At 45.1% G+C, this 27,243-nt stretch overlaps 1 protein-coding gene across 1 annotated transcript in view; it reads left to right on the plus strand.

The window, feature by feature from the left end:
* LOC119963598 (tenascin-X-like) overlaps nt 1–27,243 on the plus strand; it is a 621,159-nt gene that overhangs the window by 506,607 nt on the left and 87,309 nt on the right. Inside the window, exons 88-92 of the mRNA XM_038792929.1 lie at nt 1,492–1,624; nt 12,305–12,444; nt 13,291–13,423; nt 26,158–26,297; nt 27,004–27,136. Of these exons, the coding sequence (XP_038648857.1) occupies nt 1,492–1,624; nt 12,305–12,444; nt 13,291–13,423; nt 26,158–26,297; nt 27,004–27,136 (679 nt within the window). The remainder of the gene's footprint in view (nt 1–1,491; nt 1,625–12,304; nt 12,445–13,290; nt 13,424–26,157; nt 26,298–27,003; nt 27,137–27,243) is intronic.

Consider the following 27,243-nt stretch of genomic DNA (forward strand, 5'->3'; position numbering starts at 1 on the left):
TGGTAATGCATGACCCCTTTGACATAGCGTCAAGTAGAAATGTGAGATAAAATTTTTCTTGCCATAGTTAAAGACAGCGTAGACGCCCAGGAACTTGCTAAGGTCAGGGAACCCAAAGAGGGAACCCAAAGGCACTCGAAGAAACGTGCATAGGTGATCCTTCACAATTTCTTGTGAGGATCACAAGGAGGGAATGTAGCCATCTAAGATGGACACTGGGCTACAAAATGGAGAACTGCTAAGGCTGGAGGGAAAAAGTCTTAGTGAGGACAAGCAGTTTGCAGAAGACTAATTTGCATTCTGCACGTACAGAAACCAGTTTTTGGCCAGGTGCAGAGTTTCAGCCAAAGGTGCAAATGGGAACAGATCTGCATAGTAATGAGGTGATCCAGATCCAGACCCCGCACAATAGAAACATTTAAGTATCAATGGATACTTTTGCGTAGACGCCCAGACAGAATGGCGCCACAGTAACCAACACAAAGAGCCGTAGGGACCGCCCCACCCATCGAGGAACGACCCTCAGATTGGGGGGGTTTGGAAGATATCGATTGGGAAAGGCCCAATCGATACATGGCAGGTAAAAGAACCGCCCCAAGGCGGGCACGGACTTCTAGGACCTATAAAGAGAAGGTCAAGCACATGACTCGGCCTGTTGCTTCCAGACTCCGGCCCAGACTTGTTACATCGCATCCTGACTCCAGTTTCATCACTGGCCGTTGAGCATCAGCCACCGAACTGTAAGTGCCAATACAACGATCGCTACGTGATCCAGACCTTGATAGATCCTGACAACTTTAAGAATCTGAGAGTTGCAGACCAAGAACGGGACGAAGGCCTTGTCCCCTGACCTTGCCTGTTCCTGTCTAGATAAGTATTTTAGTTGTTTAGTATTAGAAGTAAGTTAGTTTCTTTAGCGTATGCATGTGTATCTATTATATCTGTTATATTAAACGCCAATCGTTTGGACTTACTAATCGGTGTACAGATTTATTACTTTGAACCTGACCTTGATATACTTGTGACGGTGTCTAAATACGGCACCTGGCGACTCCGAGCATAACTACATACACAGAGCCATAGTAGTGTTAAGCACACGGCCTTTAAACGGAGGCGTGTTAATCACACTCCAGTAAAACGAGCAACATCAGAAAACTGCTTTCCGCACGGACCATATGCTCTTTAGTATTGAGATGTTGGGCTCAGTTGCCCACTCAAAGAATAGCATTTGTGTAATGAACAAAACCGTCCAAATTAGTTCATTCCTTCAATTGAATTTTCTCCAGAAATACTCCACATGACCATGAGGGAATGCCACTGGGAAAGGTGGCTGCAGCCAAGGGTTGGTAAAGGATTTTAAGGTCCTTGTGGCCCCTTGAGTGATATTAAATTCAAACATCCCCATTTAATTCAGGAAATCAGTTTGCAGAAAACAAATTGGTTTCATGCACTGAACGTATCTTGACCTTCACTTTCTGCATATTCTTCCAGATGATTAAAAATGGCAATGAGACAAGCCAGGTTTTAGATAACCTGGATCCTGACACCTTATATGATGTTACCCTTACTGCCATCTACCCAAACAAGAAGGAAAGTGATGACGTCTCAGCCTCCCAGCGTACATGTAAGTCTTTAGTATATAAAAATCTCCATTTGTCTTTCCTTGGAGTACCGTGGGGTACCGTGGGGCAGCACGGTAGTATTGTGGATAGCACAATGGCTTCACAGCTCCAGGGTCCCAGGTTCGATTACGGCATGGGTCACTGTCTGTGCGGAGTCTGCACATCCTCCCCGTGTGTGCGTGGGTTTCCTCCGGGTGCTCCGGTTTCCTCCCACAGTCCAAAGATGTGCAGGTTAGGTGGATTGGCCATGATAAATTGCCCTTAGTGTCCTAAATTGCCCATAGTGTTGGGTGGGATTACTGGTTTATGGGGATAGGGTGGAGATGTTGACCTTGGGTAGGGTGCTCTTTCCAAGAGCCGGTGCAGACTCGATGGGCCGTATGGCTTTCTTCTGCACTACAAAAGTCTATGATCTATTCTATAATCTTAGCAATTATCTTCAAATATTGAAAAGAGGACAAAGTGACATGGAAAGCACATGCTGCATATTGTGATGTGCAGCAGATCACAATGTCCTTCAGGATGGGGTGTGGGATTAGTATGTTCCCCTGGACTCTCTGCTTCTGCTGTTGCAAAGTGTTTCTATTGGCTTCATTGGCTAGCCTGCTTGTGTCCAATATTCCTGGGCCATACTGCACCTTCAGCCAGATAAAACTAAAAAACCATAGAATTCCGACGGAGGCTATTTGGCCTTGTGTGTCTGCACCGACCCTCTGAAAGAGGAACCTAATTAGGCCCACTCCCCTGCCCAATCGCTAAACCACCCCCGTAACCGGCACATCTGGGACTATTTAGCATGACCAATCCGCCTAATGTGCACATCTTTGGACTGTGGGAGGAAATCGGAGGACCCTGAGGAAACCCACAAAGACACGGAGAGAACGTACAAGCGCCACACAGACAATTTCCCGAGGCAGGAATTGAACCCAGTTCTCTGGCGCTGTGAGGCAGCAGTGATAACCCAACCCCTGATTAATCTATGCCTCCCTCAACTTGCTTCCTCTTTTATTGATGGACACACTTCCCCAACCCCTTATCTATTCCTCATAGAAAAATGATCGGCCTCACTACATTTCCCCACTACCTGGGCGTAACTTGTCTATACAAAGGTAAATAACAATCATATTTGTATTTATCTAACATATTTTAACAGGCTGAAGTAACTTTACTGGATGACATCAGCAGATTGCTATCCATTTCAGTTAAACTAGTGATGTCTGTTTCTCAGAGAATTTGAAACAATATTGCCCCATGCCGTTTTGCTGAAGGTGAAAGGGGTGGCATGTGGCACAGTGGCTAGCACTGGGACTGCGGCACTGAGAAGACAGAGGGTGGTGATGGATGGCAAATTTTCAGACTGGAGACCAGTTACCAGCGGTGTACCACAGGAATCAGTGCTGGGTCCTCTGCTATTTGTGATTTTTATCAATGACATTGATACGATGCAGAGCTGGGCTGAAAAATGGCAGATGGAGTTTAACCCTGATAATTGCGAGGTGATTCATTTTGGTGGAAAAAAATTCAATGCCCATTACAGGGTCAACGGCAGGGTTGTGAGGAATGTGGAGGAACAGCGAGAACTTGGAGTTCATGTCCACAGATCTCTGAAGGTTGCCACTCAAGTGGATAGAGCTGTGAAGAAGTCTTATAGTGTGTTAGCGTTTATTAACGGGGGCTTGAGTTTAAGAGCCGCGGGGTTATGCTGCAACTATATCTCACCCTGCTGAGACCACATTTGGAGCATTGTGTGCAGTTCTGGTCACCTCATTACAGGAAGGATGTGGAAGCATTGGAAAGGGTGCAAAGGAGATTTACCAAGGTGCTGCCTGGATTGCAGGATAGGTCTTATGAGGAAAGGTTGAGGGAGTTACAGCTTTTCTCTTTGTAGCGGAGGAGGATGAGAGGTGACATAAGAGGTTGAGAAAATGATGAGGGGGTTAGAGATTATTACTTTGGGTGGATGTAGCTGTTACAAGGGGGCATAACGATAAGATTCAGGGTGGGAGATATAGGAGGGATGTCCGAGGTAGGTTCTTTACTCAGAGAGCGGTTAGGGTGTGGAATGGACTGCCTGCTGTGATAGTGGAGTCAGACATTTTAGGAACTTTCAAGTAGTTATTGGATAGGAAAATGGAGCACACCAGAATGACATGGAGTGGGATCGCTTAATCTTGCGTTCGGACAATGCTCGGCACAACATCGAGGGCCGAAGCCCCTGTTCTCTGCTGCACTGTTCTATGTTCCATGTTCCATGAGGAGCCGGGTTCGAATCCCAGCCCTGGGTTGCTGTGCGTGTGGAGTTTGCACATTCTCCCCATGTCTGCGTGGGTTTCACCCCCCCAACCCAATGATGTGCACGTTAGGTGGATTGGTCACGCTAAATCCCCCTGAATTGGAAGAAAAACAGTAAGAGGGTGCACTAAAAATTTTTACAAAGTAAGTAAGGTGACATGGAAAAGATAATCAACTGCAGTAAACTTGCCCGTATTTTATGGAATATTACCTTATTGACTCGCAATATTCCTCAAACTTCATTATCCAGCACGGTAGCATGGTGGTTAGTATAAATGCTTCACAGCTCCAGGGTCCCAGGTTCGATTCCCGGCTGGGTCACTGTCTGTGTGGAGTCTGCATGTCCTCCCCGTGTGTGCGTGGGTTTCCTCCGGGTGCTCCGGTTTCCTCCCACAGTCCAAAGATGTGCAGGTTAGGTGGATTGGGCATGCTAAATTGCCCATAGTGTCCTAAATAAGTAAGGTTAAGGGGGGGTTGTTGGGTTACGGGTATAGGGTGGATACGTGGGTTTGAGTAGCGTGATCATTGCTCGGCACAACATCGAGGGCCGAAGGGCCTGTTCTGTGCTGTACTGTTCTATGTTCTATGTTCAGTGTAACACATTTTTTGATCTGTTTCTACTGTTGAATTTAGTGACCCATTGCACTAACATACTTCAATCCCTTTCCTCCACCCCCAATCCATTACCCCGACATGTGAAGCCGCTCTGCTTTATGTCAGTATCCAACATTTCAGTTTGCATCTCCTTTATTTAGCCTTGCTGTCTTGCTGAACTCTCTGTCCTTGATCAGCAGCATTATTCCAATAGAGCTTGACAAACACTTCCTCAACTTTCCATGAGGTGCTTTATAGCATCCTGGACTCAACACCGTGTTCAACAATTTTACATCATTATCCAGGCCCCATTTTGGTTCCTTTCCCTTTGCAACTTCTGATTTTAACCCATTTTTCTCTTGTTTCTGCTTTGAGACAGCAGCTGCTCATTATTCTGTGATTCATAAGAACATAAGAACATAAGAACGTAAGAACATAAGAACTCGGAGCAGGAGTAGGCCACCTGGCCCCTCGAGCCTGCTCCGCCATTCAATGAGATCATGGCTGATCTTTTGTGGACTCAGCTCCACTTTCCGGCCCGAACACCATAACCCTTAATCCCTTTATTCTTCAAAAAACTATCTATCTTTACCTTAAAAACATGTAATGAAGGAGCCTCAACTGCTTCACTGGGCAAGGAATTCCATAGATTCACAACCCTTTGGGTGAAGAAGTTCCTCCTAAACTCAGTTCTAAATCTACTTCCCCTTATTTTGAGGCTATGCCCCCTAGTTCTGCTGTCACCCGCCAGTGGAAACAACCTGCCCGCATCTATCCTATCTATTCCCTTCATAATTTTAAATGTTTCTATAAGATCCCCCCTCATCCTTCTAAATTCCAACGAGTACAGTCCCAGTCTACTCAACCTCTCCTCATAATCCAACCCCTTCAGCTCTGGGATTAACCTAGTGAATCTCCTCTGCACACCCTCCAGCGCCAGTACGTCCTTTCTCAAGTAAGGAGACCAAAACTGAACACAATACTCCAGGTGTGGCCTCACTAACACCTTATACAATTGCAACATAACCTCCCTAGTCTTAAACTCCATCCCTCTAGTAATGAAGGACAAAATTCCATTTGCCTTCTTAATCACCTGTTGCACTTGTAAACCAACCTTCTGTGACTCATGCACTAGCACACCCAAGTCTCTCTGAACAGCGGCATGCTTTAATATTTTATTGTTTAAATAATAATCCCGTTTGCTGTTATTCCTACCAAAATGGATAACCTCACATTTGTCAACATTGTATTCCATCTGCCAGACCCGAGCCCATTCACTTAACCTATCCAAATCCCTCTGCAGACTTCCAGTATCCTCTGCACTTTTCGCTTTACCACTCATCTTAGTGTCATCTGCAAACTTGGACACATTGCCCTTGGTCCCCAACTCCAAATCATCAATGTAAATTGTGAACAATTGTGGGGCCAACACGGATCCCTGAGGGACACCACTAGCTACTGATTGCCAACCAGAGAAACACCCATTTATCCCAACTCTTTGCTTTCTATTAATTAACCAATCCTCTATCCATGCTACTACTTTACCCTTAATGCCATGCATCTTTATCTTATGCAGCAACCTTTTGTGTGGCACCTTGTCAAAGGCTTTCTGGAAATCCAGATATACCACATCCATCGGCTCCCCGTTATCTACTGCACTGGTAATGTCCTCAAAAAATTCCACTAAATTAGTTAGGCACGACCTGCCTTTTACGAACCCATGCTGCGTCTGCCCAATGGGACAATTTCTATCCAGATGCCTCGCAATTTCTTCCTTGATGATAGATTCCAGCATCTTCCCTATTACCGAAGTTAAACTCACTGGCCTATAATTTCCTGCTTTCTGCCTACCTCCTTTTTTAAACAGTGGCGTCACGTTTGCTAATTTCCAATCCACCGGGACCACCCCAGAGTCTAGTGAATTTTGGTAAATTATCACTAGTGCATCTGCAATTTCCCTAGCCATCTCTTTTAGCACTCTGGGATGCATTCCATCAGGGCCAGGAGACTTGTCTACCTTTAGCCCCATTAGCTTGCCCATCACTCCCTCCTTAGTGATAACAATCGTCTCAAGGTCCTCACCTGTCATAGCCTCATTTCTATCAGTCACTGGCATGTTATTTGTGTCTTCCACTGTGAAGACCGACCCAAAAAACCTGTTCAGTTCCTCAGCCATTTCCTCATTTCCCATTATTAAAACTCCCTTCTCATCCTCTAAAGGACCAATATTTACCTTAGCCACTCTTTTTTGTCTTATATATTTGTAAAAACTTTTACTGTCTGTTTTTATATTCTGAGCAAGTTTACTCTCATACTCTATCTTACTCTTCTTTATAGCTTTTTTAGTAGCTTTCTGTTGCCCCCTAAAGATTTCCCAGTCCTCTAATCTCCCAGCAATCTTTGCCACTTTATATGCTTTTTCCTTCAATTTGATACTCTCCCTTATTTCCTTAGATATCCACGGTCGATTTTCCCTCTTTCTTCCGTCCTTCCTTTTTGTTGGTATAAACCTTTGCTGAGCACTGTGAAAAATCGCTTGGAAGGTTCTCCACTGTTCCTCAACTGTTCCACCATAAAGTCTTAGCTCCCAGTCTACCTTAGCTAGTTCTTCTCTCATCCCCTTGTAATCTCCTTTGTTTAAACACAAAACACTAGTATTTGATTTTACTTTCTCACCCTCCATCTGTATTTTAAATTCCATCATATTGTGATCGCTCCTTCCGAGAGGATCCCTAACTATGAGATCATGAATCAATCCTGTCTCATTACACAGGACAAGATCTAGGACCGCTTGTTCCCTCGTAGGTTCCATTACATACTGTTCTAGGAAACTATCGCGGATACATTCTATAAACTCCTCCTCACGGTTGCCTTGACCGACCTGGTTAAACCAATCAACATGTAGATTAAAATCCCCCATGATAACTGCTGTACCATTTCTACATGCATCAGTTATTTCTTTGTTTATTGCCTGCCCCACCATCTCGTTACTATTTGGTGGCCGATAGACTACTCCTATCAGTGACTTTTTCGCCTTACTATTCCTGATTTCCACCCAAATGGATTCAACCTTATCCTCCATAGCACCGATGTCATCCCTTACTATTGCCCGGATGTCATCCTTAAATAACAGAGCAACACCACCTCCCTTACCATCCACTCTGTCCTTCCGCCTCCTCTGGCCACATCTTGTCACATTCCCCACATTGACAACTCTTTTGTTATTTAATTTCTCCTGCCCTCCACCCTGTGATAGACCTTCCCACTTTTTTTAATCACCTCCCATCTGCTTAAAACCTGTTGACTTTTTTTACTCCCTCTTCAGGTGTTGCCAGACCAGCTGGGCATTTTCAGTATTTTTTTGTTTTTACATCACTTTTCCCTTGTCTTTTGTGGGGGAAAAATGTTTTGTTGTATTTTCATACCGTGCAACAGCAGCAATAAACCCTGTCAAACTTTCCCAAAGTTCAGTGGGACCCTCAACCTGGGATGATCGCACAGGCTGATTATGGGTGGGGATTTCAACATGGTTATTAATCAAGGCGTGGACCGGTCATATTCGAGAACGGGCAAGGTGCCAGCAATGGAGCTGAAATGGTTCATGGAGCAGATGGGAGGGGGTGGGGTGGATCCGTGGAGATTTAGACAGCCGAGAGCCAGGGAATTTTCTTTCTTCTCCCACGTTCACAAGGTGTAATCCTGGATAGATTTCTTTGTTGTGGGCAGGACCCTGTTGGTGAGGGTGGTGGATACGGGGTATTCGGCAATTACGATATTGGACCATACTCCGTACTGGGTGGACCTGCAGGTCAGTATGGACAGTAAACAGCGGCCACAGTGGAGATTGGATGTGGGGCTGTTGGCAGACGAAGTGGTCTGCGAGCGATTGAGGAAGTGGATGCTGAACGACCTGCAGGTAAACGATACGGGGGAGGTCTCAGCAGCGGTGGTCTGGGAAGCGCTGGAGGCGATGCTGAGAGGGGAGCTGATCTGATCCAGACTTACAGTGACAGGACGGACAGCCATGATGTGGAGATGCCGGCGTTGGACTGGGGTGAGCACTGTAACACGGACAGGGCAGAGAACGACCGACTGGTAAGAGAGAGCCTACGAGTGGATAGGAAGTATGTGAAAAAGGCACTGATAGGAGATAGATTATAAGAGTGAACAGGCGCCGGAATGTGGCAACTAGGGGCTTTTCAGTTAAATATCTGTCCTGTAGAGGATAAGAAGAGTGATTTAATAATAGGAGTTGAGGAAATAGCTGAGGAACTGAACAGGTTTTTTGGCTGTCTTCACAGTGGAAGACAGAAGTAACATGCCAGTGACTGATAGAAATGAAGCTATGACAGGTGAGGACCTTGAGATGATTGTTATCATGAAGGAGATAGTGGTGGGCAAGCCCATAGGGCTAAAGGTAGACAAGTCTCCTGGCCCTGATGGAATGCATCCCAGAGTGCTAAATGAGATGGCTCAGGAAACTGCAAATGCACTAGTGATAATTTACAAAAATTCACTAGACTCTGTGATGGTCCCGGCGGATTGGAAATGAGCAAACGTGACACCACTGTTTAAAAAAGGAGGTAGGCAGAGAGCGGGTAATTACAGGCCAGTTAGCTTAACTTCGGTAGTAGGGAAGATGATGGAATCTATCATCAAAGAAGAAATAGTGAGACGTCTGCATGGAAATTGTCCCATTGGGCAGACGAAGCATGGGTTCATAAATGGGAAGGTCATGCTTACTAACGGAGTGGAATTTTTTGAGAACCCTACCAGAGCGGTAGATAATGGGGAGCCAATGGATGTGGTATATCTGGATTTCCAGAAAACCTTTGGCAAGATGCCACACAAAAGGTTGCTACACAGGATAAAGATGCATGGCATTGAGGGTAAAGTAGTAGCATGGATAGAGGATTAGTTAACTAATAGAAAGCAAAGGGTGGGGATTAATAAGTGTTTCTCTGGTTGGCAATCAGTAGCTAGTGGTGTCTCTCAGGGATCATTGCTGGGATCGCAATTGTTCACAATTTGCTTCAATGATTTGGAGTTGGGGACAAAGGGCAATATGTCCAGGTTTGCAGACGACACTAAGGTGAGTGGTAAAGCAAAAAGTGTAGAGGATTCCAGAAGCCTGCAGAGGGATTTCATCATATCATAGAATTTACAGTGCAGAAGGAGGCCATTCGGCCCATCAAGTCTGCACCGGCTCCTGGAAAGAGCACCCTACCCAAGTTTAACACCTCCACCCTATCCCCATAACCCAGTAACCCCACCCAACACTAAGGGCAATTTTGGACACTAAGTGCAATTCGTCATGTCCAATCCACCTAACTTGCACATCTTTGGACTGTGGGAGGAAACCGGAGCACCCGGAGGAAACCCACGCACACACTGGGTGGATGTGCAGACTCCACAAAGTGGAGTCTGCACATCCTTAATTCACAGAGAATCCTAGGATAAATCCCATCAAGCTCAGGGGACTTAGGTATTTTCACACTTTCCAGAATTGCTCACGCCTCCTCCTTATGAACCTCAAGTCCTTTAAGTCGAGTAACCTGTACCTCATTCTTCTCGTCAACAACATCGTCTTTTTCCTGTGTGAATACTGATGAAAACTATTCATTCAGCACCTCTCCTATCTCCTCGGACTCCATGCACAACTTCCCTTGACAGGCCCACATTTTACCCTAGTCATTCTTTTATTCCTCACTTATCTATAGAAAGCTTTAGGGTTATCCTTGATCCTACGTGCCAAAGATTTCTCATGTCCCCTCCTGGCTCTTCTTAGCTGTCTCTTTAGATCCTTCCTAGCTAACCTGTAACTCTCGAGCGCCCTAACTGAACCTTCACGTCTCATCTTTACATAAGCCTCCTTCTTCCTCTTGACAAGTGATTCAACTACTTTAGTAAACCACAGTTCCCTCGCTTGACCACTTCCTCCCTCCCTGACAGGCACATAAGTACATAAGAACTAGAAGCAGGAGCAGGCGACATGGCCCCTCGAGCCTGCTCCATCATTCAATGAGACCATGGCTGATTTTTGTGGACTCAGCTCCACTTTCCGGCCCGAACACCATAACCCTTAATCCCTTTATTCTTGAAAAAGCTATCGATCTTTCTCTAAAAAAACATTTCATGAAGGAGCCTCAACTGCTTCACTGGGCAAGGAATTCTATAGATGCACAACCCTTTGGGTGAAGAAGTTCCTCCTAAACTCACGCCTCAATCTATTTCCCCTTATTTTGAGGCTGTGCCCCCGAGTTCCGCTTTCACCTGCTAGTGCAAATAACCTGCCCACATCAATCCGATCTATTCCCTTCATAATTTCACATGTTTCTAGAAGATCCCTCCTTCATCCATCTAAATTCCAACGAGTACAGACCCAGACTATGCAACTTCTCGTAATCCAACCCCTTCAGGTCTGGGATTAACCTAGTGAATCTCCTTTGCACAACCTCCAGTCTGTCCTTTCTCAGGTAAGGGAACCTAAACTGAACACAATACTCCAGGTTTGGCCTCACTGACATCTTATACAATTGCAGCATAACCTCCCTAGTCTTGAACTCCATCTCTTGAAAATGAAAATTGCTTATTGTCACGAGTAGGCTTCAATGAAGTTACTGTGAAAAGCCCCTAGTCGCCACATTCCGGCGCCTGTTCGGGGAGGCTGTTACGGGAAGCAATGAATTCTTGAGCAATGAATGACAAAATTCAATTCTCTTTCTTAATCACCTGTTGTAACTGTAAAACAATATTCTCGACTCATGCACGAGCACACTCACGACTCTGCACAGCAGCATGTTTTAATATTTTGTCATTTAATTCATTATCCTGTTTGCTGTTATTCCTACCAAAATGGATAACCACACATTTGTCAACATTGTATTCCATCTGCCCGACTCTTGTCCATTAAATTAACCTATCCAATGGCTGCACGGTAGCATTGTGGATAGCACAATCGCTTCACAGCTCCAGGGTCAGAGGTTCAATTCCGGCTTGGGTCACTGTCTGGAGGTTTGTGAGGCACGACCTATCCTTCACAAAACCGTGTTGACTATCTCTAATCAAATTATTCCTTTCCAGATGATTATAACTTCTATCTCTTCTGAGACTTTCCAAGATATTGCCCACAACAGAGTAAGGCTCACTGGTCTATAGTTACCGGGGTAGTCTCTATTCCCCTTCTTGAACGAGGGGACAACATTTGATGTCCTCCAACCGACTGGCACTATCCCTGTAGGTAAAGGGATAACAGAAAGATCAAAGCCAAAGGCTCAGCAATCTCTTCCCTACAAGATAACCAGAGGATTAGATATGGTGAACAGTGAGAGACTTTTTCCTCGGATGATAATGATCAGTACATGGGGACACAGCTTTAAATTCAGGGGAGATAGATATAGGACTGATGGCAGAGGTAGCTTCTTTATTCAGAGAATAGTAAGGGAGCGGAATGCCCTGCATGTAACAGGAGTGGACTCGCCAATATTAAGGGCATTTAAATGGTCATAGGATAAACATAGGGATGATAAGGGAATAGTGTAGATGGGCTTGACAATGGTTTCACAGGTTAGCACAACATGGAGGGCCGAAGTGCCTGTCCTGTTCTATGTTCTATGTTCTGAAGTGCCTCAGGACATTTTACTGCATTAAAGGCACTGTTATAAATGCAAGTTGTTGGCGATCATTACCAGTATCTCAAATCATTGCTCAGATGGCCTCTACTCATTTCTACTCTGTCAGATTCTGTTACCTTTCTGCTACATGTGTACATTTAAGGTCTCATTCTACTCACACAGCGGTTGACCAACCACCATCAAACCTACGCTTCTCGGACATCACGAGGAAAAGTTTCCGGGTGGACTGGGATCATGGATCGGAGGAGGCGGACCAGTACAGAATCAGCTGGGTTCCATCTGGGGGAGGGGACAAAAAAGAGGTGATGAAATCCATACTTTCTGCTTCTGTGTAGCTCCAGCTGATTTTTAAATTTGCCTTGCAACATGCGAGTGTGAAGCAAAACCGCTGTCAGACAGATCTGTATATGTATGAAAATGTTCCTCCTTTCCAGAAACGATGTTTCATTGCATCCTTGTAATCCTTTCCACACTTGCTAATGAGTTGCATTCTCTGTTGGTCGTGGGGGCATGATCACACTGAAAACAGCAGGTATTTTCCATTCCCAACAGGGACACGCAGTCACGGGCAGGACTGGAAAATTTGGAGATCGGCCAAAACTCAATTGGGTGGGATGAGCTCTTTGAACCGTAACCTGCAGAAACATCAGCACATTCTTTCTGAATGGCATTACTGTACTAGAAGGTGATCAGAAAACTGCTTTCCGCACGGACCATATGCTCTTTAGTATTGAGATGTTGGGCTCAGTTGCCCACTCAAAGAAGAGCATTTGGGCAATGAACAAAACCGTCCAAATTAGTTTATTCCTTCAATTGAATTTTCTCCCGTAATACACCACATGACCATGAGGGAATGCCATTGGGAAAGGTGGCTGCAGCCAAGGGTTGGAACATAGAACATTACAGCGCAGTCTGGGACCTTTGGCCCTCGATGTTGCACCGACCTGTGAAACCATCTGAAGCCGATCTGACCTACACTATTCCATTGGTAAATCCTTGGTTGGTAAAGGATTTTAAGGTCATTGTGGCCCCCTGAGTGATATTAAATTCAAACATCCCCATTTAATTAAGGGAATCAGTTTGCAGAAAACAAATTGGTTTCATGCACTGAACGTATCTTGACCTTCACTTTCTGCCTATTCTTCCAGATGATTATAAATGGCAATGAGACAAGCCAGGTTTTAGATAACCTGGATCCTGACACCTTATATGATGTTTCCCTTACTGCCATCTACCCAGACAAGAAGGAAAGTGATGATGTCTCAGCCTCCCAGCGTACATGTAAGTCTTTAGTATATAAAAATCTCCATTTGTCTTTCCTACCTCCTTAGAAATTATCTTCAAATATTGAAAAGAGGACAAAGTGACATGGAAAGCACATGCTGCATATTGTGGTGTGCAGCAGATCACAATGTCCTTCAGGATGGGGTGTGGGATTAGTATGTTCCCCTGGATTCTCTGCTTCTGCTGTAGCAAAGTGTATCTATTGGCTTCATTGGCTAGCCTGCTTGTGTCCAATATTCCTGGGCCATACAGCACCTTCAGCCAGATAAAACTATAAAACCATAGAATTCCGACAGTGTAGAAGGTGGCTATTTGGCCTTGTGTGTCTGCACCGACCCTCTGTAAGAGGAACCTAATTAGGCCCACTCCCCTGCCCAATCCCTGATGCACCCCCCTAACCGGCACATCTGGGACTATTTAGCATGACCAATCCACCTGAAGTGCACATCTTTGGACTGTGGGAGGAAATCGGAGGACCCTGAGGAAACCCACAAAGACACGGAGAGAATGTACAAGCGCCACACAGACAATCTACCGAGGCAGGAATTGAACCCAGTTCTCTGGCGCTGTGAGGCAACAGTGATAACCCAACCCCTGATTACTCTATGCCTCCCTCAACTTGCCTCCTCTTTTATTGATGGACCTGCTTCCCCAACCCCTTATCTATTCCTCATAGAAAAATGATCGGCCTCACTACATTTCCCCACTACCTGCGCATCACTTGTCTATACAAAGGTAAATAACAATCATATTTGTATTTATCTAACATATTTTAACAGTCTGAAGTAACTTTACTGGATGACATCAACAGATTGCTATCCATTTAAGTTAAACTAGTGATGTTTGTTTCTTAGAGAATTTGAAACAATGTTGAACCATCCCGTTTTGCTGAAGGTGAAAGGGGTGGCATGTGGCACAGTGGCTAGCACTGGGACTGCGGCACTGAGAAGACAGAGGGTGGTGATGGATTGCAAATTTTCAGCCTGGAGACCAGTTACCAGCAGTGTACCACAGGGATCAGTGCTGGGTCCTCTGCTATTTGTGATTTTTATCAATGTCATTGATACGATGCAGAGCTGTGCCGAAAAATGGCAGATGGAGTTTAACCCTGATAAGTGCGAGGTGATTCATTTTGGTGGAAAAAATTTGAATGCCCATTACAGGGTCAACGGCAGGGTTGTGAGGAATGTGGAGGAACAGAGAGATCTTGGAGTTCATGTCATCAGAACAGAAGATTTCGGAGCAGGAGTAGGGCATCTGGCCCTTCGAGCCTGCTCCGCCATTCAATGAGATCATGGCTGATCTTTTGTGGACTCAGCTCCACTATCCAGCCCGAACACCATAACCCTTATCCCTTTTTTCTTCAAAAAACTATCTATCTTTACCTTAAAAACATTTAATGAAGGAGCCTCAACTGCTTCACTGGGCAAGGAATTCCATAGATTCACAACCCTTTGGGTGAAGAAGTTCCTCCTAAACTCAGTCCTAAATCTACTTCCCCTTATTTTGAGGCTATGTCCCCTAGTTCTGCTTTCACCAGCCGGTGGAAACAACCTGCCCGCATCTAACCTATCTATTCCCTTCATAATTTTAAATGTTTCTATGAGATCCCCCTCATCCTTCTAAATTCCAACGAGTACAGTCCCAATCTACTCAACTTCACCTCGTAATCCAACCCATTGAGCTCTGGGATTAACCTTGTGAATCTCCTCTGCACACCCTCCAGCGCCAGTACGTCCTTTCTCAAGTAAGGAGACCAAAACTGAACACACTACTCCAGGTGTGGCCTCACTAACACCTTATACAATTGCAGCATAACCTCCCTAGTCTTAAACTCCATCCCTCTAGCAATGAAGGACAAAATTCCATTTGCCTTCTTAATCACCTGTTGCACTTGTAAACCAACTTTCTGTGACTCATGCACTAACACACCCAGGTCTCTCTGCACAGCAGCATGCTTTAATGTTTTATTGTTTAAATAATAATCCCGTTTGCTGTTATTCCTACCAAAATGGATAACCTCACATTTGTCAACATTGTATTCCATTTGCCAGATCCTAGCCCATTCACTTAACCTATCCAAATCCTTCTGCAGACTTCCAGTGTCCTCTGCACTTTTTGCTTTACACTCATCTTAGTGTCATCTGCAAACTTGGACACATTGCCCTTGGTCCCCAACTCTAAATCATCTATGTAGATTGTGAACAATTGTGGGCCCAACACGGATCCCTGAGGGACACCACTGGCTACTGATCGCCAACCAGAGAAGCACCCGTTAATCCCCACTCTTTGCTTTCTATTAATTATCCAATCCTCTATCTATGCTACTACTTTACCCTTAATGCCATGCATCTTTATCTTCTGCAGCAGCCTTTTGTGTGGCACCTTGTCAAAAGCTTTCTGGAAATCCAGATATACCACATCCATTGGCTCCCCGTTCTCTACTGCACTGGTAAGGTCCTCAAAAAATTCCACTAAATTAGTTTGGCACGACCTGCCCTTTATGAACCCATGCTGCGTCTGCCCAATGGGACAATTTCTATCCTGATGCCTCGCTATTTCTTCCTTGATGATAGATTCCAGCACCTTCCCTACTACCGACGGTAAGCTCACTGGCCTATAATTTCCTGCTCTCTGCCTACCTCCTTTTTTAAACAGTGGTGTCACGTTTGCTAATTTCCAATCCACCGGGACCACCCCAGAGTCTAGTGAATTTTGGTAAATCATCAAATGCATCTGCAATTTCACTAGCCATCACTTTTAGCACTCTGGGATGCATTCCCTCAGGGCCAGGAGACTTGTCTAACTTTAGCCCCATTAGCTTGCCCATCACTACCTCCTTAGTGATAACAATCCTCTCAAGGTCATCACCTGTCATAACCTCATTTCTATCAGTCACTGGCATGTTATTTGTGTCTTCCACTGTGAAGACCGACCCAAAAAATCTGTTCAGTTCCTCAGCCATTTCCTCATCTCCCAGGATTAAAACTCCCTTCTCATCCTCTAAAGGACCAATATTTACCTTAGCCACTCTTTTTTGCTTTATATATTTGAAAAACCTTTTGCTGTCTGTTTTTATATTCTGAGCAAGTTTACTCTCACACTCTATCTTACTCTTCTTTATAGCTTTTTTAGTAGCTTTCTGATGCCCCTTAAATATTTCCCAGTCCTCTAGTCTCCCACCAATCTTTTCCACTTTGTATGCTCTTTCCTTCAATTTGATACTCTCCCTTATTTCCTTAGATATCCACGGTCGATTTTCCCTCTTTCTTCCGTCCTTCCTTTTTGTTGGTATAAACCTTTGCTGAGCACTGTGAAAAATCGCTTGGAAGGTTTGGGGCAGCAGGGTAGCATGGTGGTTAGCATAAATACTTCACAGCTCCAGGGTTCCAGGTTCGATTCCCGGCTGGGTCACTGTCTGTGTGGAGTCTGCACGTCCTCCCCCTGTGTGCGTGGGTTTCCTCCGGGTGCTCCGGTTTCCTCCCACAGTCCAAAGATGTGCGGGTTAGGTGGATTGGCCATGCTAAATTGCCCGTAGTGTCCTAACAAAAAAAAGTAAGGTTAGGGGGGTTGTTGGGTTACGGGTATAGGGTGGATACGTGGGTTGAGTAGGGTGATCATGGCTCGGCACAACATTGAGGGCCGAAGGGCCTGTTCTGTGCTGTACTGTTCTATGTTCTATGTTAAGGTTCTCCACTGTTCCTCAACTGTTCCACCATAAAGTCTTTGCTCCCAGTCTACCTTAGCTAGTTCTTCTCTCATCCCATTGTAATTGCCTTTGTTTAAACACAAAACACTAGTATTTGATTTTACCTTCTCACCCTCCATCTGTATTTTAAATTCCACCATATTGTGATCGCTCCTTCCGAGAGGATCCCTAACTATGAGATGATGAATCAATCCTGTCTCATTACACAGGACAAGATCTAGGACCGCTTATTCCCTCGCAGGTTCCATTACATACTGTTCGAGGAAACTATCACGGATACATTCTATAAACTCCTCCTCAAGGTTGCCTTGACCGACCTGGTTAAACCAATCGACATGTAGATGAAAATCCCCCATGATTGCTGCTGTATCATTTCTACATGCATCAGGGGCCTCACGGTAGCATGGTGGTTAGCATCAATGCTTCACAGCTCCAGGGTCCCAGGTTCGATTCCCGGCTGGGTCACTGTCTGTGTGGAGTCTGCACGTCCTCCCTGTGTGTGCGTGGGTTTCCTCCGGGTGCTCCGGTTTCCTCCCACAGTCCAAAGATGTGCGGGTTAGGTGGATTGGCCATGCTAAATTGCCCGTAGTGTAAGGTTAATGGGGGGATTGTTGGGATACGGGTTACGTGGGTTTAAGTAGGGTGATCATTGCTCGGCACAACATCGAGGGCCGAAGGGCCTGTTCTGTGCTGTACTGTTCTATGTTCTATGTTCTAGTTATCTCTTTGTTTATTGCCTGCCCCACCATAACGTTACTATTTGGTGGCCGATAGACTACTCCTGTCAGTGACTTTTTCGCCTTACTATTCCTGATTCCCACCCAAATGGATTCAACCTTATCCTCCATAGCACCGATATCATCCCTAACTATTGCCCGGATGTCATCCTTGCATAACAGAGCTACACCACCTCCCTTACCATCCACTCTGTACTTCCGAATAGTTTGATACCCTCGGATATTTAACTCCCAGTCGTGACCATCCTTTAACCATATTTCAGTAATGGCCACTAAATCATAGACATTCACGATGATTTGCGCCATCAACTCATTTACTTTATTCCGAATACTACGAGCATTCAGGTAAAGTACACTTATGTTGGTTTTTTTTACCTCTGTTTTGAATCTTAACATCTTCAGTTTTACTCCTTTTAGTATTACTGGGCCTATTCACTGAGCTCCCCTCAGTCACTGTACCTTGTACTGTCGCCCTTTTTGATTTTTGACTATGTCTTCTCTGTGTTGCACTTTCCCCCTTACTTCCTTTTGCTTCTGTCCCTGTTTTACTACCTTCCAACTACCTGCATCGGTTCCCATCCCCCTGCCACATTAGTTTAAACCCTCCCCAACAGCTCTAGCAAACATATCTCTGAAGGTTGCCACTCAAGTGGATAGAGCTGTGAAGAAGTCTTATAGTGTGTTAGCGTTTATTAACGAGGGCTTGAGTTCAAGAGCCGCGGGGTTCTGCTGCAACTATTTCTCACCCTGCTGAGACCACATTCGGAGCATCAAGTGCAGTTCTGGTGACTTCATTACAGGAAGGATGTGGAAGCATTGGAAAGGGTGCAAAGGAGATTTACCAGGATGCTGCCTGGATTGCAGGATAGGTCTTATGAGGAAAGGTTGAGGGAGTTACAGCTTTTCTCTTTGTAGCGGAGGAGGATGAGAGGTGACATAAGAGGTTGAGAAAATGATGAGGGGGTTAGAGACTATTACCTTGGGTGGATGTAGCTGTAACAAGGGGGCATAACGATAAGATTCAGGGTGGGAGATATAGGAGGGATGTCCGAGGTAGGTTCTTTACTCAGAGAGTGGTTAGGGTGTGGAATGGACTGCCTGCTGTGATAGTGGAGTCAGACACTTTAGGAACTTTCAAGTAGTTATTGGATAGGAAAATGGAGCACACCAGAATGACATGGAGTGGGATCGCTTAATCTTGCGTTCGGACAATGCTCGGCACAACATCGAGGGCCGAAGCCCCTGTTCTCTGCTGCACTGTTCTATGTTCCATGTTCCATGAGAAGCCGGGTTCGAATCCGTTGGGTTGCTGTGCGTGTGGAGTTTGCACATTCTCCCCATGTCTGCGTGGGTTTCACCCCCCCAACCCAATGATGTGCACGTTAGGTGGATTGGCCACGCTAAATCCCCCTGAATTGAAAAGAAAACAGTAAGTGGGTGCACTAAAAAATTTTTACGAAGTAAGTAAGGTGACATGGAAAAGATAATCAACCGCAGTAAACCTGCACATATATTATGGAATATTACCTTATTGACTCGCAATATTCCTCAAACTTCATTATCCAGTGAAACACATTTTTTGATCTGTTTCTACTGTTGAATTTAGTGACCCATTGCACCAACATACTTCAATCCCTTTCCCCCACCCCCAATCCATTACCCCGACAAGTGAAGCCGCTTTATGTCAGTATACAACATTTCAGCTTGCATCTCCTTTATTTAGCCTTGCTGTCTTGCTGATCTCTCTGTCCTTGATCAGCAGCATTATTCCAATAGAGTTGGAAAAACACCACCTCAACTTTCCATGAGGTGCTTTATAGCATCCTGGACTCAACACCGTGTTCAACAATTTTACATCATTATCCAGGCCCCATTTTGGTTATTTTCCGTTTGCAACTTTTGATTTTAACCCTTTTTTCTCTTGTTTCTGCTTTGAGACAGCAGCTGCTCATTATTCTGTGATTCACGCCTCCTCTGGACACATCTTGTCCCATTCCCCACATGGACAACTCTTTTGTCATTTAATTTCTCCTGCCTTCCACCCTGTGACAGACCTTCCCACTTTTTTAATCACCTCCCATCTGATTAAAACCTGTTGACTTTTTTTTCTCCTCTTCAGGTGTTGCCAGACCACCTGAGCATTTTCAGCAATTTTTGTTTTTACATAACTTTTACCTTGTCTTTTGTGGGGGGAAAATGTTTTGTTGAATTTTCATACCGTGCAACAGCAGCAATAAACCCTGTCAACCTTTCCCAAAGTTCAGTGGGACCCTCAACCTGGGATGATCGCACAGGCTGATTATGGGTGGGGATTTCAACATGCTTGTTGATCAAGGCCTGGACCGGTCATGTTCGAGAACGGGCAAGGTGCCAGCAATGGCAAAGGAGCTGAAATGGTTCATGGAGCAGATGGGAGGGGGTGGGGTGGATCCGTGGAGATTTAGGCAGTGAGAGCCAGGGAATTTTCTTTCTTCTCCCACGTTCACAAGGTGTATCCCGGATAGATTTCTTTGTTGTGGGCAGGGCCCTGTTGGTGAGGGTGGTGGATACGGGCTATTCGACAATTACGATATTGGACCATGCTCCGCACTGGGTGGACCTGCAGGTCAATATGGAGAGTAAGCAGCGCCCACAGTGGAGATTGGATGTGGGGTGTAGCCATCTAAGATGGACACTGGGCTACAAAATGGAGAACTGCTAAGACTGCAGGGAAAAACAGTCATAGTGAGAACAAGCAGCTTGAAGAAGGCTGTTTTGCATTCTGCATGTACAGAAACCAGTTTCTGGCCAGGTGCAGAGTTTCAGCCAAAGGTGCAAATGGGAAACAGATCTGCATAGTAATGAGGTGATCCAGATCCAGACCCCGGACAATAGAAACATTTAAGTATCAATGGATACTTTTCCATAGACGCCCAGACAGAATGGCGCCACAGCAACCAACACAAAGAGCCGTAGGGACCGCCCCACCCATCGAGGAACGACCCTCAGATTGGGGAGTTTGAAAGATATCGAGTGGGAGAGACCTAATCGATACCTGGCAGGTGAAAGAACCCGCCCCAAGGGGCACGGACTTCTAGGACCTATAAGAGTAGGTCCCACACATGGTTCGGTCTGTTTTGCTCCGGCCCAGATCTGCTGTTGCTTCCAGACTCCGGCTCAGACTTGTTACATCGCATCCTGACTCCAGTTTCATCACCGGCCGTTGAGCCATCAGCCATCGAACTGTAAGTGCGAACAAAACGATCGCTACGTGATCCAGACCTTGCTAGATCTTGACAACTTTGCCAATCAGAAAGTTGCAGACCAAGAACGGGACGAAGGCCTTGTTCCCTGATCTTGCCTGTTCCTGTCTAGATTAGTATTTAGTTGTTTAGTATTAGAAGTAAGTTAGTCTCTTTGGTGTATGCATGTGTATTTATTATATTTGTTATAATAAACACCAATCGTTTGGACTTACTGATCGGTGTACGGATTTATTACTTTGAACCTGACCTTGATATACTTGTGACGGTGTCTCAATACGGCACCTGGCGACTCCGAGCATAATTACACATACAGAGCCATAGTAGTGTTAAGCACACGGCCTTTAAACGGAGGCGTGTTAATCACACTCCAGGGGCTGTTGGCGGACGAAGTGGTCTGCGAGAGATTGAGGAAGTGGATGCTGAACTACCTGCAGGTAAACGATATGGGGGAGGTCTTAGCAGCGGTGGTCTGGGAAGCGCTGGAGGCGGTTCTGAGAGGGGAGCTGATCTCGATCTGGGCTCACAGGGACAGGACGGACAGGGTAGAGATTGACCGACTGGTAAGAGAGAGCCTACGAGTGGATAGGAAGTATGTGAAGGCTCCAGAGCCAGGGCTGTTGAGGGAACGCCGGAGGCTGCAGGCAGAATTTAGTTTGTTAACTACAGGAAAGGCAGTGGAGGAACTCAGGAAGGTGAAGGGAGCGGTGTATGAGCATGGGGAAAAGGCCAGTAGGTTGATTGCACAGCAGCTCAGACAAAGTGAGGCAGCGATGGAAATAGGGAAAGTGGTTGATGGGGATGGGAACTTAGCTGGGGACTCGGAGGGGGTGAGCAAGACCGTCGGGACTTTTATAGTAGTCCTTGATAAATATCAAACTAATCGGAAGGACTGAGTGGATGGTAAGGGTGGTGTAGCTCTGTTATTTAAGGACATCCGGGCATGAGGAAGGGATGACATCGGTGCAATGGAGGACAAGGTTGAATCCATTTGGGTGGAAATTAGGAATAGTAAGGTAAAAAAGGCACTGATAGGAGTAGTCTATAGGCCACCAAATAGTAACAATATGGTGGGGCAGGCAATAAACAAAGAAATAACTGATGCATGTAGAAATGGTACCGTCGTTATCATTGGGGATTTTAATCTACATGTTGATTGGTTTAACCAGGTCGGTCAAGGCAGCCTGGAGGAGGAGTTTATAGAATATATCCGTGATAGTTTCCGAGAAGTGTATGTAACAGAACCTTCAAGGGAACAAGTGGCCCTAGATCTGGTCCTGTATCATGAGACAGGATTGACTAATGATCTCATAGTTCGTGATAATCTCGGAAGGAGCGATAACAGTATGGTGCAATTTAAAATACTGATGGAGGGTGAGAAGGTGAAATCAAACAGTAGTGTTTTGTGCTCAAACAAAGCAGATTACAATGAGGTGAGAAAAGAGCTAGCTAAGGTAGACTGGGAGCAAAGACTTTATGGTGAAACAGTTGAGGAACAGTGGAGAACCTTGCAAGCGATTTTTCACAGTACATACCAACAAAAAGGAAGGACGGCAGAAAGGGGGAAAATCGACCGTGGATATCGAAGGAAATATGGGAGAGTATCAAATTGAAGGAAAAAGCATACAAAGTGGCAAAGATTAGTGGGAGACTAGAGGACTGGGAAATCTTTAGGGGGGCAACAGAAAGCTACTACAAAATCTATCAATAAAATTATGAGAGTGAACAGGCGCCGGAATGTAGCGACTAGGGGCTTTTCTGGTAAATATCTGTCCTGCAGAGGATGAGAAGGGTGATTTAATAATGGGAGTTGAGGAAATGGCTGAGGAACTGAACAGGTTTATTGGGTCTGTCTTCACAGTGGAAGACACAACATGCCAGTGACTGATCGAAATGAGGCTTTGACAGGTGAGGTCATTGAGATGATTGTTATCACGAAGGAGATAGTGGTGGGCAAGCCCATAGGGCTAAAGGTGGACAAATCTCCTGGCCCTGATGGCATGAATCACAGAGTGCGAAAAGAGATGGCGAGGGAAAGTGCAAATGCACTAGTGATAATTTACCAAAATTCACTAGACTCTGGGATGGTCCCAGCGGATTGGAAATTAGCAAACGTGACACCACTATTTCAAAAAGGAGATTGGCAGAGAGCGGGTAATTATAAGCCAGTTAGCTTAACTTCGGTAGTAGGGAAGATGCTGGAATCTATCATTATTGAAGAAATAGCGAGACGTCTGGATGGAAATTGTCCCATTGGGCAGACGCAGCATAGGTTCATAAAGGGCAGGTTGTGCCTTGCTAATTGAGTGTAATTTTTTGAGGACCTTCCAAAATGGTAGATAATGGGGAGCTAATGGATGTGGTATATCTGGATTTTAAGAAAAAATTGGCAAGGTGCCACACAAATGTTTGCAGCATACGATGAAGATGCATGCATTAAATGTAAAGTAGTCGCATGGATAGAGGATTGGTTAATTAATAGAAAGCATGGAGTGGGGATTAATGGGTGCTTCTCTGGTTGGCAATCAGTAGCTTGTGGTTTCTCTCAGGGATCAGTGCTGTGCCCGCAATTGTTCACAATTTGCTTCAATGATTTGGAGTTGGGGACGAAGGGCAATATGTCCAAGTTTGCAGACAACACTAAGATGAGTGGTACAGCAAAAAGTGCAGGGGATACTGGAAATCTGCAGAGGGATTTGGATAGGTTAAGTGAATGGACTAGGGTCTGGCAGGTGGAATACCATGTTGACAAATATGAGGTTATCCACTTTGGTAGGAATCAGAGCAAACCGGATTATTAATTAAATGATAAAATATTAAAACATGCTGGTGGGGCAGGCTTGAGGGGCCATGAGGCCTACTCCTGCTCCTAGTTCTTATGTTCTTATGTGCCTATCAGGCAGGGAGGAAGTGGTCAAGCTAGGGAACTGCTAGGGAACTCAAGTAGTTAAATCACTTGTCAAGAGGAAGAAGGAGGCTTATGTAAAGATGAGACGTGAAGGTTCAGTTAGGGCGCTCGAGAGTTACAAGTTAGCTAAGAAGGATCTAAAGAGACAGCTACGAAGAGCCAGGAGGGGACATGAGAAATCTTTGGCAGGTAGGATCAAGGATAACCCTAAAGCTTTCTATAGGTATGTCAGGAATAAAAGAATGACTAGGGTAAGAGGTGGGCCTATCAAGGAAAGTTGTGCGTGGAGTCCAAGGAGATAGGAGAGGTGCTGAATGAATATTTTTCATTAGTATTCACACAGGAAAAAGACGATGTTGTTTAGGAGAATAATGTGGTACAGGCTACTAGACTTAAAGGGCTTGAGGTTCATAAGGAGGAGGTGGTAGCAATTCTGGAAAGTATGAAAAGAGATAAGTCCCCTGAGCTTGATGGGATTTATCCTAGAATTCTCTGTGAATTCAGGGAAGAGATTGCTGAGCCTTTGGCTTTGATCTTTATGTTATGTTTGCCTACAGGAATAGTGCCAGTAGGTTGGAGGACAACAAATGTTGTCCCCTTGTTCAAGAAGGGGAATAGAGACAACCCAGGTAACTATAGACCAGTGAGCCTTACCTCTGTTGTGGGCAATGTCTTGGAAAGATTCAGAAGAGATAGGATTTATAATCATCTGGAAAGGAACAATTTGATTAGCGATTGTCAACACGGTTTTGTGAAGGTTAGGTCGTGCCTCACAAACCTCGTTGAGTTCTTTGAGAAGGTGGCAAACAGGTGGTCGAGGGTAAAGCAGTTCATTGGTGTACATGGATTTCTGTAAAGCGTTTGATAAGCTTCTCCATGGTAGGGTATTTTAGAAGATATGGAGACATGGGATTCAGGGTGATTCAGCAGTTTGGATCAGAAATTGGCTCGCTGGAAGAAGACAAAGTTGATAGAAAATGTTCAGCCCGAGTTCAGGTACTAGTGGTGTACCACAAAGAACTGTTTTGGGGCCACTGCTGTTTGTCATTTTTATAAATGGCCTGGAGGAGGGCGTCGAAGGATGGGTGAGTAAATCTGCAGATGGCACTCAACTCGCTGGAGTTGTGGACAGTGCGGAAGGATGTTGCAAGTTACAGGTGGACATAGATAAGCTGCAGAGCTGGGCTGACAGGTCGCAAATGGACTTTAATGCAGAAAACTGTGAGGTGATTCATAAGACAGAGTACTGGGCTAATGGTAAGATTCTTGGTAGTGTGGATGAGCGGAGAGATCTCGGTGTCCATGCACATTGATCACTGAAAGTTGCCACTCAGGTAGGTAGTGCTATTAAGAATTTGGTATGTTAGCTTATATTGATAGGGAGATTGAGTTTTGGAGCCATGAGGTCATGTTGTAGCTGTATATAACCCTGGTGCGTCTGCATTTGGAGCAGTGCTTGCAGTTCTGGTCGCTGCATAATTGGAAAGATATGGAAGCATTGGAAAGGGTGCAGAGGAGATTTACCAGGATGTTGCCTGGTCTCAGGGAAGATCTGACGAGGGAAGGCTGAGGGACTTGGGGCTGTTTTCGTTGGAGAGAAGAAGGCTGAGAGCTGACTTAATTGAGGCATACAAGATAAGCAGAGGATTAGATATGGTGGACAGTGAGAGCCTTTTTCCTCGGATTATAATGATTAGCACATGGAGACATAGCTTTAAATTGAGTGGAGATAGATGGAGGACAGACGTCAGAGGTAGCTTCTTTGCTCAGAGAATAGTAAGGGGGCGGAATGCCCTGCCTGCAACAGGAGTGGATGCGCCAATATTAAGGGCATTTAAATGGTCATTGGATAAACATATGGATGATAATGGGATAGTGTAGATGGGCTTGATAGTGGTTTCACAGGTTGGCACAACATGGAGGGCCGAAGTGCCTGTCCTGTTCTATGTTCTATGTTCTGAAGTGCTTCGGGACGTTTTACTGCATTAAAGGCACGATTATCAATGCAAGTTGTTGGCGATCATTACCAGTATCTCAAATCATTGTTCAGATGGCCTCTACTCATTTCTACTCAGTCAGGTTCTGTTATCTTTCTGCTACATGTGTACATTTATGATCTCATTCTTCTCACACAGCGGTTGTCCAACCACCATCAAACCTACGCTTCTCGGACATCACGGGGAACAGTTTCCGGATGGACTGGGATCATGGATCGGAGGAGGCGGACCAGTACAGAATCAGCTGGGTTCCGTCTGGGGGAGGGGACAAAAAAGAGGTGATGAAATCCATACTTTCTGCTTCTGTGTAGCTCCAGCTGATTTTTAAATTTGCCTTGCAACATGCGAGTGTGAAGCAAAACCGCTGTCAGCCAGATCTGTATATGTATGAAAATGTTCCTCCTTTCCAGGAACAATGTTTCATTGTGTCCTTGTAATCCTTTCCACATTTGCTAATGAGTTGCATTCTCTGTTGGCCGTGGGGGCATGATCTCACTGAAAACAGCAGGTATTTTCCATTCCCAACAGGGACAGCCAAAGACACGGGCAGGACTGGAAAATTTGGAGATTGGCCAAAACTCAATTGGGTGGGATGAGCTCTTTGAACCATAACCTGCAGAAACATCAGCACATTCTTTCTGAATGGCATTACTGTACTAGAAGGTGATCAGAAAACTGCTTTCCGCACGGACCATATGCTCTTTAGTATTGAGATGTTGGGCCCAGTTGCCCACTCAAAGAAGAGCATTTGCGCAATGAACAAAACAGTCCAAATTAGTTTATTCCTTCAATTTAATTTTCTGCAGAAATACTCCACATGACCATGCAGCCAAGGGTTGGAAAAGGATTTTAAGGTCCTTGTGGGTCCCTGGGTGATATTAAATTCAACCATCCCCATTTAATTAAGGAAATCAGTTTGCAGAAAACAAATTGGTTTCATGCACTGAATGTATCTTGACCTTCACTTTCTGCCTATTCTTCCAGATGATTATAAATGGCAATGAGACAAGCCATGTTTTAGATAACCTGGATCCTGACACCTTGTATGATGTTTCCCTTACTGCCATCTACCCAGACAAGAAGGAAAGTGACGGCGTCACAGCCTCCCAGCGTACATGTAAGTCTTTAGTATATAAAAATCTCCATTTGTCTTTTCTACCCCCTTACCAATTATCTTCAAATATTGAAAAGAGGACAAAGTGACATGGAAAGCACATGCTGTAT

Source organism: Scyliorhinus canicula, chromosome 3 (assembly GCF_902713615.1).
Source record: "Scyliorhinus canicula chromosome 3, sScyCan1.1, whole genome shotgun sequence".
NCBI classification, from domain to species: domain Eukaryota; kingdom Metazoa; phylum Chordata; class Chondrichthyes; order Carcharhiniformes; family Scyliorhinidae; genus Scyliorhinus; species Scyliorhinus canicula.